The 18,932-nt window shown below is 42.1% G+C and overlaps 1 protein-coding gene across 1 annotated transcript; it reads left to right on the top strand.

The window, feature by feature from the left end:
* Positions 1-3,675: 3,675 nt before the first annotated feature.
* Positions 3,676-9,791, top strand: asb6 (ankyrin repeat and SOCS box containing 6). Its single transcript, XM_051423184.1, has 7 exons — positions 3,676-3,743; positions 3,999-4,137; positions 4,869-5,050; positions 6,927-7,033; positions 7,129-7,237; positions 7,318-7,404; positions 8,599-9,791. The coding sequence occupies exons 1-7, from the start codon at positions 3,698-3,700 to the stop codon at positions 9,318-9,320; spliced, it is 1,392 nt and encodes a 463-aa protein (XP_051279144.1). The 5' UTR covers positions 3,676-3,697; the 3' UTR covers positions 9,321-9,791.
* The last annotated feature ends 9,141 nt before the right edge of the window (positions 9,792-18,932 follow it).

An 18,932-nucleotide genomic window follows, 5' to 3' on the forward strand; every position in this document is an offset into this window, starting at 1 on the left:
AGGAGGAAATGTGAACCAGATAAATGATGGCCTTGTTTCAAGAGAGGCTCAATCTGTTGCCAACGATTTGTGGCCAACAAAGTAATTTCGATACCGTTCTTTGTATTGATAGATGGGGGCTAAATTTAATAAAGAGCCAATTTACTCGTAAGGGGTATAGGAATGGGACTGCACTTATCTTCCCTCTTTTTTCTATCCTTACCTTCATTCTCCAATCCAGCTCAAAATTAGACAGAAAGAAAAGGACAAACAGCACAATGGGTGATATTTTTGACAAAGCTTTCTTAACTACCACCATTACTCTTCGATGCCTATAATCCCAGTGAGCTGTTTCATCACTTACAGTATTGAGAGAGGTTAAATGACTGTGTCAATGTGAGATGTTTGTGACTTTGTGAGTTCATCTTTTGCTAGTAGGGTTGAATTTTAAAGCTCCCCCAGACACGTATTAAGACATATGTACAAATAATAGTCTGCTTTGAACAATAATGTGTGCCTGATTTAATCCTTAAATCCTTAATTTCCAGATTAATATTCAAATTTCATTCATCTCTAAAGTTTTCCTGCTGGACACAAGATGTGTCCTAATTCACTGTAAAGTCTATTCTCAATGTATATGCACTTTAACTTTAAGTTCCTACATCACACTTGTACAAGTTGCATGCTGGACCAATGTGATCCAAATCATGCTTGTACGCCCCACCCCAATTTTAAATGAGCACAGAGAAACTTTACACTTTCAGCAGATGAATGTGAAAACATCCTTGTAGTGTCAATAATCTGTTTTTCTTACAGTTCCTACAGTTGGACCTGGTCCAGTATGCAACTCGTACAAGTGTGATGGAGAAACTTGAAGCTACCAGTGCACATACACTGAGAATGGCAGTAGGAGACATCTTGTGACCAGCAGGAAAACTAGAAAACTAAACTTTGAATAGTTATCGATTATGTGATTCTTAAAGAGAGTAGATGCCTTTTTAAGGATTTAAGGAAGACTTTATGCAGAAAAAACACACATTATTGTTCCAAGCTGAATATTTGTATATATGTCCATGAATATACAGTATGTGTACACCATCTCATTGTAGTTCATATTAACATGTGCATTCCCTCTATTTTGTCAGGGAGAATACAAATAACTGAATAAACTGAAGTTTGTGAGAAACACTGACAGTTCCTGTGCCACAGTTAACTTCCTCAAGAACCTGCATTAATGCTGAGCCCCAGACCTGGACAGGAGGCCCTGCAGCTTAAATACACTTTTTTTTTTTTTTCATGTCCGATCTGTCTTTCCACTTACTGTTATTGTTGTCTGACAAGAAACAGTATGCTCCTGTGACCACAGGGTGGCAAAGGTACAAATTAACTTCAGAGAGGGAAAAAAAAGGAGACTGTGCGCCTCACTGGGGAAATCCGACAGGTGTTTGCACAAAGACTTAAGAACTAATCACTGGCAGATTTGTAAAAAAAAAGAGAGGTGAAGTAGATTATTCATGAGCACATGGCTCAAAAAGCTGGGGTAAATTGAGTGTGGCTGGGAAATAGCAAAAGAGACTTCAGCCGCATTAGAAGGATTCTGAGCAAGCTGCCATCCGTTCAGGGAACAATGCTTTATTGATCGGGTGACTTGAATGCGAAAATAATAATTGTCCTGAAAGTGACAGAATTAGAAGGAATCCAGCCTTGATTAAACTACCAAATTCTGTTTTCCACTTCAGTGGAGGAGCTCTCAGTATGCCAAACTGAGTCTCAGATTGCTGTTTGTATGCGTTTATGCCCATGTCTACATTTATATGATGTTTGCTTTCATGCAAAACCGTGCACTCATGCATGTGTTGTATAATAACAGATGTGTACCATTGATTCCAGACTCAGAGATCTGGAGTGTAAGCCTGTGCTGCACTGCTGCCACCTAAAGACAGAGTGTGAATCAGCCACCATTTGATCAGCAATCATATAGCACACTGTACATAATACACACAACGCAGTCATTGTATTAACGTTATTCCTGTCTTCTTTATTTATTAAACGTCTAACGTAAGTTAACACATTTTACACTACAGAATTTCTGTTTTGCTTGCATTATTAGTGCAATATAGCATGAGCTTCATAAAATGCTATTAATACAATCACCAAAACAGCTGCAAACAGAAATTATACTCCACTTTTCTTGTAACTGAACATCTTTTGGTGAAGTCAGTTCAAAGATTTTCACTTGGTTCGGCAGTATTTATCTTCACGCTCAAACCCCACAGTCCAAACATCCCATATTTGTCACATCCACCAGACCAAAAGTGTTTTAGTTCTTTTGCCTGGTGGTCTCACACTCTTAAAAAGGATGTCGTTTGAACTGATGTGTCTTCCTCAGCAAGACGTTTGCATTACTTTCCAAAAGATGAGACAGTATGTCAGCAACAGCATATGTTGTGTTAAAATGCACTGTCATTAACATATGTTGCATTCAAAATCAGACACACAGATGTGTTAAAAATGACATCTTTTGTAAGAGAACACTCCTCAACGCTTCTCAAAGCGAGCCATCTGTCACCAAAACCAGACACGGCAGGGGTTTCTTTGCTAAACAGGACAAAGGCGACTGTTAGCACAGATGCTGTCAGCATAATGGCATAGTTGTCAAAAAAAAAACATCTGAAAGCTGCTGTCTTAGACTGATGTGCCATATGGACAAAATATATTCTTTAGAACTGTGTGTTGGTGGTAAAACATTTAGCACATTTCTTCAGTAAGAACATCAAACTAAAAATTCCAAATGGTAATCATCAATGACTTCAGGAAGAAAGCCACATAATGAGAAATATTGTCAAAGGTTTGTCAAACACAAGGCTGAACATGTCAGATTTAAAAAAGAGAATTGTGAATTATGATCTGTGAAATTTGACATTTATAGCCATTTAACACATTATGTTGTACAAAAAAAAAAAACTGATAAAAACATGCTGATTGACTTGATTAATCGCTGACAGGGAACATTTATTTTGTCTAGCACATGTTCACAGTTGGGATGTCTAGAGGGGGATGTGTTTTAAAAGTCGGCTGTCTTCTGAGTAAACCTTTATCCAAGATGTATTACAGCACGAATAATAGCTGTAGCTGACAGTTTGCCTCAGGTCCAATATTTTCTGCTATCTGACAGATGCCGTTGAATTTTTCATGTCGCATATTGGTGTAAGCCACACAGGTGAACATCATCGTTTTACCCCACAGCCACTGAGTAAATATTCATATTATAATAAGTACAATTTAAAAGTAATTGTCACAATACTTTTCACTGTATATCAGAAAGTCGGTTTTCACATACAAGGAATTTGGTCAATTAGAATCAGAAAGAAACAAGAAACATAGAAACATTAATAACTGACCATTTCTACAATGTGACTGTTATTTAAATCAATGAATGAAGAGTTGTAGAGGAATGTGCAAAATACTATCTAGGGAAGTTAGCAGTGTAACACATAATGATATTTAATATTATAACATATGTTTACTTGGATACAACCAGTTTACACATTTTGAAAAATAAAAAAAAACTACAGACAAAGTTGAGCTTAAAGGTCAATATAAGAATATCAAAATAAGAACAATTATATACTGATTAGCCATTGTGGAAGGACAAAGCGTTAAGCGGAACCTTCGTTACGGTTGCGCGTTAAAGGGGAATGAAGACAGCGTCGGACGGATGTGGGCGTGGTGGACGCTTCCTGTGTTGAAGGCTAACGATCAGTGTGAGTGTCTGTCTGTCTGTCTGTCTGTCTGTCCTGTCCTGTCCTGATCATCTCCCTCAAACACTTACCAATATAACCATGTGTCTTTATAACGTGGATGCCTGACAGCTCACAGCTGGACAGATGTTGGTGAGGCGGCCGTCTGTCAGCTGGACGGAAGAGACACTCCCTCAGGCCATGACTTTTACTTTTTCTTCTTGTTGTCCTGTTGTCTTGTTGTCCTGTTGGTCTTGTTGTCCTGTGTGTGAGGTGCAGTGAGCAGCCGGGGGGAGCCGGGGGGAGCCATGCCTTTCCTCCACGGGTTCAGGAGGATCATTTATGAGTATCAGCCGCTGGTGGATGCTGTGATGTGTGTGGTTGGACTGGAGGAAGGAGACGGTGGTGACGAGGACAGGTAATACTAAAGCCAATGTATTGATTGATTGGTTGATTGTGTGCAGGATTTCATTTCCAGTATGTTCAACCTCAGTGTGCATAAAGCAGCTCAACAGTACACATATGTGAATATTCAGTATTGAGATGGAAAATGGATCAGTTTCACTCCAACAAAGGAGTTTTGTTCCCTACCTCAGAAATACATCTTTACACTTTGTTAAAAACAATTGTGAGAAATTGCGTTGAATCACCTGAATCAGAATCAGAATCAGAATCAGAATTTGTTTATTGCCAAGTAGGTTTTTATGCCTACGAGGAATGTGACCTGGTGCAGTTGGTGCATACAAATATATACATATACAAATACAAATATACAAATATACAATTATTCAAATTCAAATCACACAGAAATCCCACAGAAAGTTGTTATGTTACCGTAGAGTGAGCTGTCTTTATCTCCAGAGAGTCCAGAAACCAAACGCTGACTCCAGATAGGGCCTTTGGTCCAGTTTCGTAACCACTGCAGTTTTTCTCACACACAGTTTCAATCTGCAGCTTCTCTGCTATATGCATGTAAATCCTCCACTGGTCCTTTTTAAAGTTCACTGATCTGTAGCAGTTTGTTGTGTCCAAGTTATGGTATAATAACCGCTGGCAGCACAGAATGCATGTGACATTTGACAGAAACACTGGTGCTGTTTCATGCAGTTTAAATAAAACAGTGCGGCTCTCCTTTACTCTTGTGTCCAGAGTCCGAAGCCCTGAGGATAAGTCTGGTCTCTGTAGCTCTCTGGTGCAGCTTCTGGAGCGGGAGTCCCAGTCAGAAGTGTTTGTGGAGGGCATCAGCTATGCTCTGTTTAAGGTGGCAGAGCGGGGACTCGTGTACGCAGCTGAAATCCTTCTACGCTACGGAGCCGATCTCAACTTTGAAGGTGAGAAATAATCGTCAGTGAGTCGGTACAAACTTTGAGTTTTAAAGCACTTATAATAGGAGTAAACCAGTACTGGATGCTGCACTCAGTCCCACTTGTCCTATGCACACTGTCCATCATGCATAATGCAGCATTTCTGTTACTCAGAGTCTACATGGAATTGTTTGTTAATTCAGTTTTATGCTCATTTGAGTGATCAGTTTAGATTATTTTAAGTTCATTTTGTTCCCATGGCAAATGAAGTGCAGTACAATCACTAGAAATGTGTTCAGTGCCTCAGTTTGAATAAATGAATTAGTGGTTTTATTTGGTCACAGTTCCCCAGTGTGTAGGACTGGTTTCAGGAGGTTGTATTCACTCTCAAGATGATACAGAGAGAAATATATTTTTGCTGTGTTGACACGTAACTATCCCCCTAGCTTCCATCTTGCTCCATTTTTAATGTGTGATCGTGGGTTATATAAATTCATAAAGACAATTTAATGACAGAACGTACTTGGAAACATGAGTGGACCTGCCATTTTCACACTTCATGCCAGGAACTACATACATAAATTGAGCAAAGTGTCCACATAGACTTGAGAGAATGAGTCTCCCTTTAGCAAATTGCAGTGCAGCACGTCTGGCTGCTGTGATGAAACCTGCCAGGGCTCATCCTTACTCTGCTGTGGTGACCTCTGGCGGCAGCAGGAATGTTCTTCCCCAGGGACATAATTAGGGGATCCTGGCAGAGGCTGCTTCATTCATCTTTTTACATTCCTTGAATGCCTCTTTCCAAAAAGTTAACACTGACAAATGCTCCCATAGAGCACGCAAAAATGTCCAAGTTCCTCTAAATATTTGCAATCCTTTGCCTTTCCTCATCCTTCGCCTGTCTAAGAATATGCTAGCTCGTGCCAGCTATCAGACAGGCACTGTGCTGAAGCAGGAGCATATGTAGTTATGATAGTTATTAGTCCCATACATGCTGCTTACTAATCTGGACACTGATCATAAAATATACATCAAAGAGACTTTGGTCAGTAATGTATAGACACAGATAGGCAGTGAATAACGGCTCGGCTTAGGAACAACCTGCCTGAGGAGATCAGGCTTTCAGAATCAGTGACTTCTTTGAAATCACTCCTTAAAACCCATTTTTATAGACTCGGCTTCATGAGTTGTCGTCATTGTATTTATTTGTTTATTTTTGGTTTTATGGGTTTAATTTCTCTCTTAATCTTGTACATATTTATATTAATTACATTATAATGGCTTTCACCGTCCTAATCTTTCCTCATCGTCTTCCCTCCATCATGTTGTTTTCTTCTTTAATTCTGTCTTACTTTTGTTTGGCCTCATTGCTTGGATCTTTTTTTAAAAGGTGTTATGTTAAATAAAGTTATTTAAGTATGTGACTATTTTCTGTTTACTGGATTGCTGCCAGCCACAGAGAGACACCCAGCAGTTTGAGAAAACACCATCAAACATTCATTCAATTTATATTATTATGTGTTATTCCAATAATGAAATGATAGCCAATGAATGATCAGTGGAGAATAATAACAATTTATTTTGAATTCTTGCAGAAGGTTTGATAGGCTTTATGTTTTATGGAAGCCAAAGTATGTTTGTGAAGTAGTTTGCTAGAAAAAAAAGAATATTTGAAGAGTCCGAAGTATTAAATCATTCATCTTTGCTCACTAAGCCTTACCCTTTCATACCCTCAGGTGTGCACAAACTGCTGGTTTTCTCTCTTTAACTCTTTAAAATACAAAAATGTGAAATCATCGGTATTAGCCATTATAAGCAGGTATCATATTGGATCCATATTGCATCCCTAGAAAATGTAATGTTGTCATTTAGATTAACATAAATATATGTTTCTCCTCTTCAGACCCAGTGTCTTACTACAATCCTCTGCATATAGCAGTTCTGAGGAACAGGCCAGACATGGTGACGCTGCTGGTCGGGCATGGAGCAGACATTGAAAAGAGAGACAGGGTGAGGCAGCTTTCTAATATTCATGTCCTCTCTCATTCTTATCGTATCCCTCTTTCTTAGCCTTTTATGTCAATAATCTAAACGTTACTTGGTAGATCCATGAGAGCAGTCCTTTGGATCTGGCCAGCGAGGAGTCGGAGAGGCTCCCCTGCCTGCTGACCCTGCTGGATATGGGTGCCGATGTGAACGCAAGGGACAAACACGGTAAATTCACATTGCCCAGCCTAATTCTTACACTCATCCTCTGATTCTGAAAACTGATTGCTTTGGTCTCGCCTCCAAAGGAAAAACGCCTATGCTCCATGCCTTGGCAAGCAGCGACGGACTCACCGTGCACAACACAGAGAACATCCGGCTTCTGCTGCAGAGAGGTACTGACCGTAAAACTCCCTTCATCTTCACGTTGCCTGCTTGTCCACGTTGGGTCATTCAAATACTCTCTCTAACAGGATCAAGGTTAAACCAGTACATTCAGAAACTTGTGTTAGTATGCATACCTGTCCACTTGTATGCATTTTGAGATCAAAGTAAACTGTCAGTGCTTGTCAGGCTAAAATATGCACACACAGTTTTTAAATGCAACTGAAAATGGAGCAGAACCAATCCAGTGATCCAGGCATGAAGAAAGTGACTGACAAGATTTTTAACTGCTGGGTGTTGAAGAGTGTGTCTTCAGTCTCCTTCGTCTCCTTCATATACTTGTGGTTATGACTGCGGGGGGGCCTTATGCAGACTTTGCTTCATGGTATTGTCCACACAGAAACCTGAATATTTACTATTTCTATCTTTAGACATATTGCATATTTACTCATATTATTTAAAGGAAAAATTAAAAATGGAGAAAAAAATTACAAAAGAGAAAGAAAATCATCTTCTGTGCAATATGAAAACCATTGTGAAGACGTTTTTTTTTTTTGAGTTTGCCAGTTTTGATTAGTCAGTAGTGAGTGTGGAACTGAGAAGACAAGTTGGGATCTTACACAACTCAATGTGTTAATATTTACTTCTGTTGTCATGTAAACAAACCACGTACCTATCAGCTGTGTGCTGGAGATCAGACTGGAGACCAGTGTCACTCAGGTAATAGCTGGGTGACTGCTTGCTACGTTTGTACCTATTTAAACAGAAAACACACATTTGATATTGTAATATTCTTGGAAATGACAAAAAATCTAGTCAACAGCAGGCAGGTTTTACCAGCCAGGGAGGACATAATGAAATATGCTATTGAGTTGCATTATGGGAAATGTAGCATCCAGTGTTTTTAGAGCTTAAGGATATTTCATCTCTTTTTTTGATTTTTACTATTTTTTCTATTATTATTATTATTATTATTATTATTGTTTTAATCTGTCTCACAAGTCCCCCAACCTTAAGGATGTTCAATACTCAATTGCTGGAGCAACCCTTTAATGTAAGCAGCAAAGGTTCCTTTTAAAAGCTGTAACCAGTAAATGCTCAGTAGTTAAGTAGTAGTAGTAGTTAGTTTCATAAATGACCTCAATGATTACCCAGTAATAATTACTACCAGGAGTTAACTGTTCACTATGCTTTCTTCTCTGCAGGTGCCGACGTTAATGCTGCTACTGTAGACGGCGAGACGGTTGAGTCCTCGTTGGTGTTTCTGGTTAAGGAGGCCCTGGAGGCCAGCGCGGAGGACGCCGCTGAGATGGGTAACTTCTGCCTGAAAACCACACGGCTGCTGCTGGCTCACGGTGTGGACCCCAGCTGCTGTCTGAACGAGGATGGCGAGCCGTCCCTCACACAGACCAGCCTGGAGCACTTCGACCTGCTCTTCCCTCTGGCGGTGCTCTTAATCCAGAGCAGAGCCTCTTTGGTTTGCTCCTACCACGGCGGCTCCTGTTGGTCAGGTTACAGCCTCCTCTTCCAGCGGCTGCAGACGGCCCTGCAGCAGTGCTCCGATCAAAGTCACGCCTCCGAGCTCCTGGAGCAGGCCGAGGTGCTTCTCGACTTAGCCAGGGTAGACAGCCCCACGCTGCATCTTCTTCCCAGGCTGGAGCTCCCTGTGCCCGGTCAGGAACCTCACCCCTATGCCAAGGCTCTGGTAGACCTGCACAACCACGTAGTAGAGCACGAAGCAAGCCCCCCTGCTCTCCGATTCCTTTGTAGGGCATTCATAAGGAGCCACCTACAGCCTTTGCCCCTGGAAGACGGAGTCAAAGCCTTACCATTACCAGACAGACTGAAAGACTTTCTTCTTCCTGAGCAAACATATACCCCGAAGCCTGGTTGGGACTGCTTCAAGCCCCAACATAGCCAGCACTGATGATATAAGCTACTTTACTATATGAAAAAGCCCATAAATGAACATAAACCTAACAAACCACTGAGGTCTTTGTCGAATTCTTATTTTGTGACGTCTGTGCCAAATTTACAGACCAATGTGTGTATGTTTACTTTAAGGTGATGTCTGTACAAATTAGCCTTTGAGTTGTAACTAAGCTTTCACTGTTATGGTTACAGCTGCTGTACAGTTCAGTGAACCATATTAATGTGTAAAGGAAGTTGCAGTACAAATTAAAAGCCACCAGATGGCAGTGTTGCTCCTGTATATCAAATGCAGCTCAGATGTCAGGGTCAACGATTTAGTTATTCACAGTGCAGCCTATTACAGCTGTTCCAGCGCAGTAGGCTCCATCTATATTTTATCTCCTCAACGTGGTGATGGTGTATTGTGGAAGTTGTGTATCTTCTCGCTTAACATGAAGCTGGACCAATAAAACAGACGTGTACCTCATCAACAGCGTCCTCCGAGCCTGTTAATAGCTTAGTAACAGCAGTTTGGTATTATTTTCTGTTTGAGAGCATATTACTGCTTGCGACTGACCAGGCAGTGGCAGTGCAGCGCTGAATATGGTTGGTAAACTCACTGGCTACCTGTTATAGGGGAATAATTGCTGCTATATATATATATTTACCTCGTGGTTGTGTTACATACAGCAAACATCAGTGAGTGAATGCTAAAATAAAGACGCAGGAATAAAATGCTTCAGCGCGACAGGCTGAGTGTGCCTGTAGATGTTTGGATACGGTTTTATTGTGACATAGCTGCATTGGCTGCTGGCGTGGAAAGTTTTACCAAGCATTCTTAATGCTTATGTTTAAATTCAGATGAATTTAGGGCCCCTTTCCTCTTCATTCGCTCCCTCGCGTGCACAAAACCCATTCAGTGCACATCCCCGTCTTTGGTAATAAACAAACAGTGCCTTAAAGAAATGTGCTGTGATGGTACGGGAACACCATAGGGTACATACTGTATGTGTTTTGCGTCCATGTGTGTGTGACGAGCTAACTAAATAGGACATTGTGTTACACAACTAACCCCTTCCTGACATTGCTGAAGCTGGAGTGGCTCCAAGGCTTGCAAGCGCTCCAGCTCCTCTTGGTTATCTAGGTCACAGCCTCTGAGGAGAAGAGCCTCAGCAGCAGCAGCAGCAGCAGCAGCAGCAGCAGCCCTGCATGACACACGCTTCACTCTCCTGTCTGTCTGAATCTCTTGACAAACCTCAACGCTGGCCTTTGTCGAGGAGGGAGGGAGGGAGGGAGGGGGTTGCAGGAGGCAGAGCAGTGAGAGGAAAAAAAAAGTTACAGGGACTGTATAGGTGGAATGGTTGTGGGAGCACTCATGGAGGACACATGGAAATGGAAATGGCAACGTTGGATTAGATTTATACAAAGCAATAGCTGTAGGAACATAATCCACCCAACCAACAATCACAACGCTGGGAGAAAAAAAACAGCCTTCTTCCATAGAGTCCAATCGGTGCTTGTGGAAAGCGATAGAATAGAGATAGTGGGGGGAGGGCTAAGCCAGTACTCTCCATCCAGCCTTTATTGGAAAACTGTGCGAGTGAAGCTCGGTACTGAAATTAGTTATTGATCTATTCTCTCCCTGAAGCCCATGGGTCTTTCCCACCACACCTGCTCATTCTCTCACAGCCTTTTCTTTCACCGCTCACCCATTGTATCTCAACCGTTGCTTCGAGCTTCTGCTTGTTTTGGAGTTCTTTTATTTCCTTCAAATTGGCTTTTCCATGCGGAGAAGTTATTCCAAAATAAGACCCTGATAGAAATACGTGATTTCAAGCAGGAAGTTTGATATTTTAAAAAGTTAAAGGCAGCAAACAGCTCAAGACTTGACAAAACACTTTTAGATTATTTATAGTCCACAAAGTAAATACAATAATTAAAAAATGGGGCTTTTGCATTTTAAAATGAAAATCTTAAATGACATGCTTCATATGCTGCCCTCTTTCTTTAAAATTCTTTCTTTCAGTTTGTGGTTATTTCTTTAAATAATCATTTTCCATACCAAACAACCAGTGTTTGTCATTTCTGAATCATCAGTCTCTGATCTTTTCAGTTTTCAACTGCTCATCTTCAGTACTACAGACTAAAAGATATGAAAGCTTAATTCATGTCATACTTGAAAAGAGCAAAATGCAGTACAAGGACATTTAATAACACTCATTGAGTGGATGTTTTGAAGGATAAACCCACAGAAATTGGATTTCATTCTATAGACTCAAACTAGAACTCAATTTACTGATATGGATTCATGAAAGTAAGAGGTACTAGACTCTTGAGCAAGATAAAAAAGGAACTACTGCAGTGTCCATACATATGTTGCCTGCCTGTGAGCCATGTGCATAAAACCTGGAGAAGACATCTGATTTTTAGGGCTCGAGTAGCGACTGCTCTGAGGACCCTATTGAAATGCAAAGAATTATTGCGCCTTTCTGGTGGCTGCAGCATCAAAAGCTCAGAAACTTGAAAGAAAATTCAATGGTCACAAAATGGCTTAACCATGCCCCCCAAAATCAGCCCCCAAGACACACATTACCGACAAGTATGAAAATTAGTACACACATGTATCATGACTAGACAAGCAAAGAAGCCTCTTGGACCCATACCCCAACAGGAGGCCGGCCATGTTGAATTTTTCTCGTTGTATTTAAACAAACTCCTCCTAGAGAATTGATCTGATTCACTTTAAATTTGGTCTGTGCACTGTAAAGACCATCATGATTAAAAGTTATGCTCTTTGTGAGTGCACGTCGAACAGGGTGTGCGTGGTGTGGCCTCGAATTACAACACCGGATAGAAATACCATGAAACAGGAAGTTGTTGTACCTTAAGTGTACATTATCCCATCTGCACCAAACTTCACATGTTTGATAAGAGTCCTGCCCCGTACACATCTACATACCAAAATTCAGTCATACTCATAGCGCCACCTAATGGTAACAGGAAGTAAGCCTTGTAGGTCAAATTATTATTTCAAAATAATAGGGCTGTGTATTGGCAATAATCTGGCGATGCAATACATATCACAATACAGGGGTTACGATTACAGAGGATACAGGGGATTCAATATATGTGATATATTGCCACACTGTATTATATTGCAGCATAATAAAAAAAATCTAATTTTAGGAAAAGTGTCATAGAATCTGAGTTAAGAAAAGTTTCTTATTTTATGCAACCAATCAATACAATATCCCAAAATGAAATATCACAATACGATATTCTTTTTCTTTTTCATTCCCCCCTTCAAAATAATGCTGTTTTTTTCCCCTTCATGTTGGTGCTTGTTGGCTGAGTTCCTAGTCTGGCTCTAACCTTTTCATTTACCACCACATCACCAACTGAAAGACATTGTGGTCTATTCCAGGCCTTTTCTTCTATAGAGCGCAGCCTGAGCAGAATGTGCATCTCCTTGTCTTTCACTAGACATTGTCTAGACACGGGATAATTGCAGACATCACTGAACACTCAGCTGCTGCCTGAACCCTCATGGGAGTTGAGGTGGACTTGTCCAGCAGTCAGTGAGGGGCTCACACTCACACCCCTTTTTTTTGCGTGTCTTTGCCTATACGTCCGTGTTACTGTATGCGTTTGCTTTGCTGCTGTGAAGGCAAGCGTGGATTTGAATGTGTGTGGGGGGGTGGGGTGGGGTGGGGGGAGAGAAAGAAAGCACGAAAGAGTACACAGACATTGAAACACACAGTGTTCATAACCGCAGATGTGGTGACTTCATCAGAAAAAAATGTACCCCGTCCCACTGCTCTGCTCGTGTTGATGGAGCTCTCCAAAATTAATGGCTGTTAATGCTAAGACGAATAAAGCAAATTCTCTCCGGATATCAGCATGTTCTGCTCTCCTGCTGGATTCCATACGGCATATTTTATCTCTATAAGGTTATTGTTGTTTGGCTCAGACACTTTCAATGTGGAGCTTTGGCTGGGTGTGGGGATTGTTGGTTGTGTTTTTTTTTTGTGTGTGTGTGTGTGTGTGTGTGTGTGTGTGCAGTGCTGTGGGGGGTTTTGGTTGGTCTCTGAGAGATGGCCGCAGGTCGCAGGGTTCACCCAGGGCACAGGACTAATCTCAGTGGGAGTGGATTGGATGCAGGATAACTGAATCCTGTTGGGGCAGGCCACCTTCTCAGTCTGCTCCAGGTGTTGGTTCCTCCTTTTGGATTGACACATACTGACTGCTCACCAGGCTTTACAGTTTCATTTAACTTAATGCTGTAGGATTATACTGAAGAGTTTTTGTATGTTTTCTGCTTGCTAGATGTCCAGTGAGGGACAAATGTGTCAAGATTTAAATTCAGTACTTGTTGTAAAATGGAGAAAGATTGTGTTTTCCACATTTCCCCTACTTTTTCGCCCACTTTTATACTATTTTATACATTTCTTGGATGCTATTTTGCTTCGATGCTACTCCATAAAGTGTATAATACTACAAATAGGTGTCACTATTTTTCAGATCTCTTTGGTAAGGAAATAGCTCAGACAAGTAAGGTAACCATACTGCTGCATACTCGTGTTAACACAAATCTGCTCTTGTTCTTTGAGGGGGAATCATTTAAAAGTGCAGCACACCAGAAAGTTCCAGTTCTGAACTCCAACTCCTATTTTAGAAGCACACAAATCCACCACCCTCTACATTTCTACAACTGACGCCATTTCACAGAAATTCCAGACAACTGGCGCCTGAGCTCTGCCTCCAAGAAGGACATGATGAATAGGACACACCCTTGGTATGCTAGTGAATGGTAGAATATATGGCACACTGCAGTGTTACAGCCTAGATTCATTACAGCCTCTCGTCCTAGCTCTTTAGAGTGTCGTTTTCTCTGCTTTTCTCCCCCTGCGTTTCATGCCGCTCGCCTATTTTTAAAAGCTTGAATTTGAGTGAAATGCACTGAGGCACCAGTAAGGCGAGCTACAGCTCTTTCCAGCGCTGGTTCCTGATCCACCTCTTTGTTGTGGTCTATGCATGCCTGCTCTAGTCACATGACTGCGTTTCTATGGCAACTCGGGTTTGAGTAATCATTTGCGTTACGACCTTTATTCCCTTGAGGAAAGGGGAGGGGGAGGTTAGACTGAGCCTGTAGAAAGAGGGAGCAAGAGGAAAGAGAAAAGACAGGCAGAAGGGGAGCGGCGGAGAAGCACAGGGAAAGAAAATAGGCGAAAAACAACGGCAGTAGAAGGGAAATTTTGCCCTTTTTTGCCTTTATAGTTTGTGTTTTCTCTTTTTTCTCTTCATATTGCATGCTAACCTGTACCTCTTTTGTCTTCAATAGCTGGAAAAAGCAGACAAAAGCCTGCCACTAAACACTGGGTTGTGTGCTTGAGTTTCACCATAATGTCTTTTGTGCTGTGACTCACTCTGAATAGGACAGGCGAGTGAGTTGGTTGGAGAGGCAGCAGGCATGTATGTTTCATAAGGGCCTCACACACACACAGACACACACACACACACACACACACACACACACACACACACACACCTCCCCTTCATTTCTTCTTGGAGGAAAAGCAGTACTGTGCCACATGTGCAAGTCTCAGCAGAAACAGATTCTGTATGTTCCTGTTTCTTGCTCTCCCGGCTGCGTTGTCATGGTTACCGAGCTAGTCCACCAAGGCACGCAGCTCCTCTCTCTCTCTTTCTCCCTCCCTCTCCCTCTCTCTCTCTCTCTCTCTCTCGCCACCGTTGGGTGATTCAACCCATCAGTTGGGTTGTGTCATCTCCTAGATGGAGTTTCTAGCTCCTACATCTCCTAAATGGAGTTTTTCAGTCCGGGCTTGTATTCCAATTGGCTTCTAGTTTGAGAAAACTGAATAATTCTGTGTGTGTTTGTGGGTGGGATAAATGGGTGTGTTTGTGGGTATCTTTTACCAGCAGTGGGGGGATCCAGCATCGACAGGAGGTGGGTTCGACTGGGGGGCTGGTGATAGACACTATGGGGGTTGTGTGGTGGTGGTGGTGGTGGAGGTGGTGCTGGCTGCTTCCAGGTGCCTGCATGCGACTGGGGCTGAATATGAATGAGGGGCCCTGGTTCTCCAGAGATGGCGGCTGGGGAGAGAGCTGCTAAAACCAGAGACCAGTGGAGCCTGGCTGGTTGAGAGGCCCCCACAAGCTGCTGACAGGAGCTGGAGCTAGCCATCACGTTAATTAGCGTTTTTACTCTTGCAGCGGCGAATAGGGGGAGTGGGTTAGAGAGGGATGTGGGGGTGGTATATGACTCATAGACACAGTATGGTTTATTCATGATGGAGGAAGGGGATGTGTGTGAGTGTGTGTGTGTGTGTGTGTGTGTGTGTGTGTGTGTGTGAGAGAGAGAGAGAGAGAGAGAGGAAACAGACATTTGATTTGCACACAGTTCTGTGTGCGCGTGTGTGTGTGTGTGTGTGTGCGTACGTGTGTTGCCTTAGTAGATCACTGATTGGCACCAAGCCAAGATATTATTATGTCTTGAATATAATACCAGGCATTCATTGTTGCTGTCATTGAGTTTTTTTCTATAATTTTACAATGCACATCTGAAATGAATTCATTTTATTTGAAACCAGATCTTACCGGTGATTTTGTGATACATACATGTAGCAGGAAATCTTTACACATCACATGCGAAGATAAAGATATTACCAAGCGACCGACTACATTGTTCATTCATTTTGTTTCTACTGTTACAGAGACGTTATTGATCACAGGCTTTTGAGGCCTGTCTGGGACTGATGAAATGGGTTGAGGGTGCCTCTCTCATAGATGACCTGACCTTGTCTCCTCTGACTCCGCCCCTGACAGTGATCCCCACCCCTTGAGGGATGCATGGGATCAATAGATCAGTCTTTTACCCGCACCAATCAGCCGGGACTCCCCATCCTGGTCGAGCAGAGCTGAGGAGCAGAGCTGCTGCAACATACAGAACATTCCAGAAGAAGCATCTCCTCCTCAGTCTGTTTGCTTCATGCCAGAGCGAGGATACAAGGGCTTGTGCGTTTGTTTGTGTGCGTATAAGAGGGTGTATGGGGGGGTTACATTACAGCTATGCTATTGTCTAATTGTCTCCTCTTATCATTAGTGACAACCATGACCTCTGTTATTGGCATATCTGCATTCTGCCTGCACTGCAGAGCCTCCACCACACTACTCGCAGCGTTTTCTCTCCCAAGAGCGGCAGGGCCCATGCCTCATAAATACAAACACAATCTCTCCTACACCTCCTGACTGCAGGACAGGACTCCACACATATCTGCCCGTGGAGCGCAGCCCATTTGCATACATATTAAAGTGACGCCTCAGAAAAAAGGAAGAGAGAGAAAGAGGGGGAAGAGGGAAGGAGGGGAGGGGGAGAGAGAGAGAGCGGGTATATGCAAACAAGGCTTTCATCTAATATGCAAGAACCGGCATTGCTCTGGCATAAATCTGCATCTGAGCTCAGGCAAAGAGAGCGGAGCCCATTTGACAGTAAATGGGCTAGGGATGGCTGTCAGCTGCACAGGGGAACACTGTGTTACCCCACAGAGAACTGGGCCGATTGATCAGTACGGCATGTCACATATAGTAAGAACTACAAGCCACAATAGTGCATATTAAGTAAAAGCTATGGATGGTATTAGAGGAATAAATGAGGGATATATGATGGAGTATGTCAGGAAAATATTGAATGCTTAAAGGGAAAGTTCACCATTTTGCGCAATAGGATATGATTGTTATTTGGCTTTTGTACAAAATAATGAATAAAAATGTTATACTAGCATCCAGCATGTTAAACTAAAATGGCGAATATTTAAACATAATCACGTTAGTATTGTCACTGTGAGCATTTTAGCATGCTGACATTAGCATTTAGCTACTTAAAGGACCAGTCTGTAGGATTTAGTGGCATCTAGCTGTGAAGATACAGATTGCAACCAACTGTATACTGCTCGCCCTCCAAGCATGTAGAGGAAACTACGCAAAACTTGCAAAAGGTCTTCCAACGCGAGTGCTGCATACGGACAAAATAGAAACAGGGCGTCCAACAAAAGTTTAGTTCAAAACGGCAACAATGCAATTAGACAGATTTTGTCACTCAGTCGCGTTGCATGCACACAGTTACACACTGGATCACACAGAACCACGAGAACCACACAGAGCTGTAGACTCTGTAGCCTGTTTTTATATGTGGACACAGTAGCTCCTGTTTCAAGTCTTTATGCTAAGCTAAGCTAATCATCTGCTGGGTATAGCAATATATATAAATATATATATCACCCAGACATTAGAATTGTATAGAGCTTTACGTCTATTTTGACAAGAAAGCAAAAACAAAAACGTTTAAAAAGTTGAACTATTCCTTTAAAAGGACAACAGTATACTGTACTGTATCCCATGATCCCATTAACTTGTGTTAATCCTGAACAGCAACACTTCTAGAACATTTTTGCACAAGCAAAACTAGAGCGCATGATGGCAGTGCTAAAGCAAAACAAAAAGTGCACTAGTGAAACTTTACTTACGGTCTTCAGAAACTGGAGTGCTGCCATGAGCTCTGGGTTTCCCCTAACTGTGAGTATTTCATGTTGGACACCCTTGAACTCCCTTTCCTGTTTTCCTGCCTGAGCATGTCGCATTGAAGCACGCCATTCTGTCTGTACAGGTGATCTTACGCACAGGAAATGGAAACTCTGAATGTGCATGTGTCGTACACGCATGTATGTGTGTTTGTGCTGCGTTTGTGCGTGCGTGTGAGTGTTGGAGTAGGGGGTTGGAGGGGTGGGGGGGGGGTTGAAACAGGATATGTTGGGAATAACACAAAGCACAAAAAGTGTCACATGATCTGAAACACAGGGTTGATTTATTTGGCTTCAGAAAGAATCTGTTGCATGTGGTTTGGAGGAGAGAATGTTTTCCTTCTTTGCTCTCAGTGTGCTCAGACACAACACATGGAAACATTTTCTGAGAGGCCATGGGTCTGTGAAAAAAAAGCTCCAGACATTTTATTTCTTCTCCCTCTTTTCATAGCTTTTTCGGTTCTTTTTTTTTTTCTTTTTTCAAACTGATTGAATTACATACATCTGCTTGCCACATGTAGAAATATCTCCCTAATGAATATTGCGATGCACTCGGGGGTTGTGCCGTGCAATTAGTAGACATGTTAATAGTTTATTTTGGTAAGAATCGACTGTTGGTGGTGTACCAAGCAGTGGGCTTTTCACTGATTCCATGCAAGAGTGGAGGGGATATATCAATGAACATCCTATTTACAGCCTCTATTTCAGTCTGTAATAAATACACTTCCACTCACATGAGACAGTTGCAGGTCTGCTCTATTGTCTGCCATAAATATGCTGGAAGGGTTGGTTAAATATTGATAACACCAATTTTCTGCCCCCCCTTCTACCCCACACACCCTCTCTCTCCATCACCACCGCGCACACAAACACGTACACACACACACACACACACACACACACTGTCACACTCATACCAAACCCCTCCTTCTTTCCCTCCTTCTATCTCGCGGTTATTTCACCCTCACAGTAACCTTGCTTATGCATATTGCATATGTAAATAAAGCACCCCTCCTCTGAAGTAATTGTGT

Source organism: Dicentrarchus labrax, unplaced genomic scaffold, assembly GCF_905237075.1.
Source record: "Dicentrarchus labrax unplaced genomic scaffold, dlabrax2021, whole genome shotgun sequence".
NCBI classification, from domain to species: domain Eukaryota; kingdom Metazoa; phylum Chordata; class Actinopteri; family Moronidae; genus Dicentrarchus; species Dicentrarchus labrax.